The sequence below is a fragment of the Rhincodon typus genome, chromosome 7, assembly GCF_021869965.1.
Source record: "Rhincodon typus isolate 14 chromosome 7, sRhiTyp1.1, whole genome shotgun sequence".
Lineage (NCBI taxonomy): Eukaryota > Metazoa > Chordata > Chondrichthyes > Orectolobiformes > Rhincodontidae > Rhincodon > Rhincodon typus.
Window position 1 is genome coordinate 14,454,362 of NC_063338.1, and position 6,428 is coordinate 14,460,789.

A 6,428-nucleotide genomic window follows, 5' to 3' on the forward strand; every position below is an offset into this window, starting at 1 on the left:
TTGTGTTTTGATTCCAAAGTGAAAATTATTAATTGAAGTTGTGAACAACAGTGATTCCAGTCCTCATCCTTATGGGACCTAATGCTCCCCCTGAGCCACTCTGAACATCTACATTTTATCTCTGCTTGCTACCAGTTAGCTGCCCAGTCTGCAATGTATCTCCAAACCCCATACACTAATCTTATTAATCAGTCCATTATATAATGCTTTATCAAATAAAAACCGAAAGAACTGCTGATGCTGTAAATCAGGAATAACGTTTTATCGATGGCTTTTGAAAATCTAGATATGTTGAATCAACTGCATTCTCATTAACCTTCTCTGTTGACTCTTCAAAGAATTCAATGTGATTGATCAAATGAGCCTTTTCATTTTGCAAGCCGTGCTCACTTTTCATTGTTTGGGTTTCCAGGTGATTCTCCATTTTCTTCTTTAATAAGGGTTTTGTTATCTTTTGTTTTAACAATGTTAATTCAACTGGTCTATAGATCTCAGAACATGCTGTATATATTCTATACATAATTCGGCTGCCTTTACATTCTGAGCTAACGTCCCAAACCCTAAATTAATAGCTATAAATGTTCACCTGAAATGTGAAGAAAAAGCAGCCCAGTGTTGCTTCTACCTGAAGCAGTAGGCATAGACATTTTAAAACTGACTGTTCAGGGAGTTAGATATCTTTCCTTATCGGAAAAGTGACTGATTAAATTCTACACAGTTTCTTCAAAGGATTTCTGTCCATTTCTTTAACGGGATAATTGCAATCTGTGGCAGAGCAGGAGCAGGTGAAACTTCCCCTCTATCACCACCTCACATGTTCCCTTCCAAGCTACATACTATCCTGACTAGGAACTATATTATTGTTCCTTTATTATCACTGGATCTAAATTCTAAAACTCCCTTCCCATCAATACCATGATAGCACCTGCAAAAGGTGGTAGTGGTTCAAGAAGCTGACTTACCATCACTTTCTCAAGGGAAATTAGGAATAGGCAACAAATACTAGTCTAGCCCACATTCCATGTAAAATCCATTTGTCCCAATCTAATAAAAAAATCGAACTAGTTCAGATTCTTTAGAGGGAAAGAATTCCACATTTACATTAGCCTTTATGTGGATAACATGCTTTCCATCTTGACTTTAAAATGACCTCGGCTCTAATTTTAAGACAGCGCCCCTGAGGATTGGATTGTGTTCCTCCAAAGGAAATAGTTTCCCCTGTCTACCTTATTGCCATTATCATTTTAAACATTTGCAATCAGGTCTCAAAGGGCTTCAAAGTAGGAATCTCACAACAGAATGTCGGTATTAGAACAAAAAACTTGCATAATGACTTTAAAATAATGTAACACTCCAAGGTGCTGCACAGGGTCATTAATAAAACAAAGTAGGATACTGAAGCACATAAGGTGTCATTGGGTTAGATGACCAAAAGATTGGTCAAATAGGTAGGTTTTAACAAAGCAGTTTGGAGCGGTATAGAACCGGGAACGCTAGAGCTTTGGCCCAGGCAATTGAAAGCATGGCTACCCATGCTGCAGCAATGATGATTGGGAATGCACAGAATACGGGAGTGCAGTTATTTTGGAAGGTCATGGGATTGGAAGAGATTACAGAGATAGAGTGAGGCGAGGACATGAGATTTGAAAATAAAGATCACTATTTTACAATCAAAATGCTGCTTTAAATGAGAGCCAATTTAGGTCAGTGAACGCAGGGATTATAAGGAAGCTAGACCTGCCACCAATTAATAGTTAGAGATTTGGGTGAAGTTTACAGAGTGCCTAGCAGCAGGAGGAGCCGATTCAGCATCTCAAGCCAGCTCCACCATTCAATAGGGTCATCTAGTTGTAGTCGCAGGTCCACTTTCCTGTCTGCCAATTCGATAACCTCCGATTCCTTGTTGATCAAACATCCAACTAACTCCACCTTGAATAAATGCAATGAACCAGCCTTCACCGTTTTCAGAAATGGGAGGTCTATATGCTCAAAAAAATCTCATCTCATTGATGGTTATTGTTTTAAGTTCCTTCCTCCCAATTACCTCTTGATTTTCAATTATCATTTGAAAGTTTTCTTTGCCTTCTGCAGTGAAGAGACACAAATATCTGTTCAATGCCTGCACCTTTTTCATTACCAATTCCTCAGACTCTCTCTCTAGAGGACCAAAGATAACTTTAGTTATTCTTTTCCACTTTGAAACATGGAAACTAATACTATCTGCGGTTTTATTTCTTCCTAGCTTTCTCACATACTCCTTTTATAATTTTTTGCTGCTTCTTAGAATCTGACTACCACTATTCTTTGTAGACTTGTGCCATGTTTCATTCTATTTGATACTATTCTTATTTATTTAGAGACAGATGATGCATCCTTCTCAAAGAATCATTCACTTTCACTTTAGTAAATCTTTACTGAGTTACTAATTATCTCCACAAAAGTCACTGCATCTCTACTGTCCTTTCTTTTAACCTAACCTCTTAGCTCACTTTAACTAGCTCTGCCTTCAAACTCTTATAATTATTTTTATTTAGATTTGAAACAATTGCACCCATATTGGTCCCCTTCAAACTGAGATTTGAAATTTGATCAGATTATGACTGTCACTTTTAGTCTCCTTTACCATTATCATCCAGAATAGCCTGTTCTCTGGTTGGCTGTAGAAAGTACTGCTGTAAGAAACTGTCCGAAATACAATCGACGAATGCATTTCCAATCTATCCACACTGATCTAAATTCCTATTTCCATGTAGATAGGAAGTCACCCGTGGTTACTGTGTGATTTTTTTACATATTGCTTTCTGTACAATCTGTCTTACACTGTACCTGCTTGTTAGGGAGCTTGTACAGTATTCCCAAATGGATGAGAGACCAGCTAGAAGTACATTGGAAATAGTCGAGTCTGTAAGTAATGAAGGTATAGATGAGCATGTGAACTGTGAATGAATCCCTATTTGCTATTAATACTTAAGTAATACAAGAATTTAAAATGTCTTATTTAAATAAGAGTTTTGGGTTCATACTGAGTGGAAAACTCTCATGTTTACAGTAACAGGATGGAAGATCACACAAACGTGGGGCATGGACCACTTTTATTTTTCAGCCAGTCACCAGCCTTTTTGAGACCATCCTGCTTGCTATATGCTTCAGTTTGTCAACCAGAGAACTAAATTACGGATGCTAAGAGAGTTTCTCAATAAGCTACTATGCCAATTCTAACCAGCAACGCATTGCAAGGCATTAATTGTATCTACCTGGATCACTCTCAGCAGGGTATGAACGAGCCGGCTATTCTGGGACACTCCAATCTTTACCAACGCGAAGAGACTATATGACAAGTCACTGCAACTCATTAATTGAGCTCCCTTTAGTGTCTGCTGGCAGATCTTCTCAAAGACAGGATGCTCAAACATCAGCTTCCGCTCATATCGCTTTTGATCCTCTGACATCTTTTTGGTAGTTTTCCACATGGTCATCAGGCAATTGCTGACCTGCTTCCAGGTCACTGTGGATTCTTTATATAGGTCTAGCACATCGCTGGGGGAGGTGCACATCTGAAGCCTGTCAAAGAATTTTTCCAAAGGCTTTATCCTTTCAGCTGATGACAGGCTTTTCTGTTCAGTAACAAATTCCTCTTCAAGAGCCTCCAGATTTTGCATGATTGTCCTTTTTGATAAGTGACCATCAGAAGGATCAGATACGCCACTAATCTCTCTGCTGTAGATATTCCCATCCTCTGGCTCTCTTTCTATTACTGCTGTAGGAATTCGATATTCTGTCTTTTCAGATGAATGGAATCGGTTTGATTTTAAATCCAAACAATTTCCTAGATAGTAGAGAAAGCCATTCTGTCTCCTCACTGGTGCAAACCTGTATGTTTGGATGCAAGTCGCATGGCTTCGAACACCAGTTAACACACATCTATGGGAGAAAAAGCTGCACAGTCTTAAGATCCTGACAAGGTGATTTCCAGCTGAGTGGATAGTCATGGTAAGGAAGCAAAGTCACAAAGGTTGAACTCAGCAGTTGTTTTTTCTATAAATTACAAGCTGCAAACAAGAATAAAAATATTTTAAAACAGCCAAAATTGTAGCAATTTTGAAAATTGAAAAACAGTATAAACAGAATATACCAATGTTCTGCTCTAAACATTTACAGGTCATTTACATGTTCTTGCTGATCTGGATACAGGCATTTTCAGCTTCGGGCGATTCTGTTAATGAAGATTCAAGGTTGCACACACTGCTGCCACTATGCGCTGGTACAGGAGTAAACTTTAAATTCGAGAGCTGCTTTATTTGACATGGTGTTGAGCTTGAATATTGTTAGTGCTGTACCCATCCAGGCAAATGGAGGGCAAAGAACAAAGAATAGTACAACACACAGGAACAGATCCTTCAGACTATCAAGCATCTATTACACTCTCCTCACCTTGTAGATGGTGGACAGGGGACTTAGAATTCCTAGCATTTGACCCGCTCTGTAGCCCCTTTATTCACATGGCTGGTTAATAGGGATCCCCAGGATGTGGATCAGTGGTTAGCGATTCCAGTCTCGGACACATTCCCCCTGTGTCTGCGTGGGTTTTCCGCCGGGTGCTCCGGATTCCTCCCACAGTCCAAAGATGTGCAGGTTAGGTGGATTGGCCATTGGCGGTTACAGGGATAGAGTAGGGGGTGTGGGTCTGGGTGGGAGGCTTTTCGGAGGGTCGCTGTGGACTCGATGGGCCGAATGGCCTACTTCCACACTGTATTGATTCTAATGCTAAGTCGAAACACGCACTGTTGTTGGTGATAGAGGGACTTCTGTATCCTATCAATCAACACTGGGCTCCTGAAAATGTAATCTGGCAACATATCTGAAGATGGGAGGAAAGGTCGATACCAAGGTGTTGGGGGGGGAGGTGGGGGTGGGAATGAAAGTGAAATTCATCACCGATTCATTGAAGAAGCGGCTTAGAGGTCAAGATTCCATTGCCCCGTGTCTACCTCATTCCACTCCTCCCTTCAATTTCTTCTGTCACTCGATGAAGAAGGCCAGGGGTTTAATCTTCTCTCATTCCGCACCTTACCTCACGACGAAACGACTGTCAGGGCGCAGCCATCTTGGAAATCCTGAAGTATCGCGAGATTCCAGCCGCAATGAAAGTGATAGAGCAGTTTCACGTTGCGTCACTAGCGGATGTGTCGACACGGCACCAACCAGCGCGTGCGCGGAATGGCACTTCCGGGCCAGTGTAAAATTTCTCACCTTTCTCAGCGCAGGTGTTGAGGAGCTTCTACGGTTTAACTTCTCATAAAATAAAATAAAATTTAAAACTTAAAGAGCGATCATTTCCGGCGTGACTTCTTAAAAAATATATATAATTAACCTGCACAAAGGGCAACAAAAATCTGTAACCATTTCTCAAGGCTGCGGGCGCGTGGGCAGTTACAGCTTTTGGAACTGAGATTGACCTATTTTTGTTCCGTATGAGTGTCGAAGGATATGGATCAAAGTTGGGTGAATGGAATAGAGTCAGAGATCAGTCTTTAACAGGCCCGAGAGGCTGAATGACCTGCTCTGTTCCAAAATCCTTAGTAAACTGAATGGCCTAATAATGTGGGGATGCCGATGTTGGACTGGGGTGTAGAAAGTCAAAAGTCACACGACACCAGGGTATAGTCCAACAGGTTTATTTAAAATCACAAGCTTTCTGAACGCTGCTCCTTTGTCAGGTAATCCTTTTTACATTGACAATAACAACACTTTAATCGTTTGGACCGGTAAAATTAAACTCAAGCTCTCCTGCACACATCCCAACTTGCACCAAGTCCAATTCAAACATGAACTCAGTGCTCACTGACCGACATGGCTCCTTCAGCAACTCAAATCTCTCCTATATCTGAAATGTGATCCAGGCCTCCAACGGTCTGAGATCTCTGTGCTTCTCAATAATTGGTCCCTTGCAAACACCCAATTTTTACTGCTCCACCATTGCTGTCTAATCCTCAGATAGCAAGACCCCAAGCTCTGGAGTCACCTCATTAGCCTGCTACCCCTCTCCACTTTTGTCTTTCAACACTCTTTTTTCACCTGTCATGATGCACCTTGGAAAATTTAACTCTGTTAAAAGCTGCTACATAACTTTATGTTGTTGTTCTAGCAGGGGTGAATGTCAGCAGGTCATTTTATGGTGAGGGTAACTGTCCCATTTTATTTTTGACACGGAAACTCCACGTATTCCCAGTCCTTGACACTCGTAATAAAGTGCAAAATACACTTAAAAAGCCTTTTCTCAACATTGAGAGTAATAAATCACTGTGAGTTCCCACAATTTCTCACTCAGCAGATTACAAGTTTCTGCTGCTATTAGAGTGGGTTGCTTTTTGGCTATGCACACAAGTTAAGTATTAATTTAGAGATAGTTGAAGTTGTAATAAAAATGG

The 6,428-nt window shown here is 40.7% G+C and overlaps 1 protein-coding gene across 4 annotated transcripts in view; it reads right to left on the reverse strand.

The window, feature by feature from the left end:
• fastkd2 (FAST kinase domains 2) overlaps positions 1-5,186 on the reverse strand; it is a 31,409-nt gene extending 26,223 nt beyond the window's left edge. For 2 of the 4 annotated variants that reach the window (XM_048599319.1, XM_048599318.1), the window contains exons 1-2: positions 4,989-5,105; positions 3,255-4,049 (exon numbers count right to left, since the gene is read on the reverse strand). In XM_048599319.1, coding sequence (XP_048455276.1) covers positions 3,255-3,989 — 735 coding nt within the window. In that variant the 5' untranslated portion in view covers positions 3,990-4,049; positions 4,989-5,105. Of the gene's footprint in view, positions 1-3,254; positions 4,050-4,431 lie in introns of all 4 variants that reach the window. The other 2 variants (XM_020509985.2, XM_048599320.1) reach the window with 2 other exon arrangements.
• Between the last annotated feature and the right edge of the window lie 1,242 nt (positions 5,187-6,428).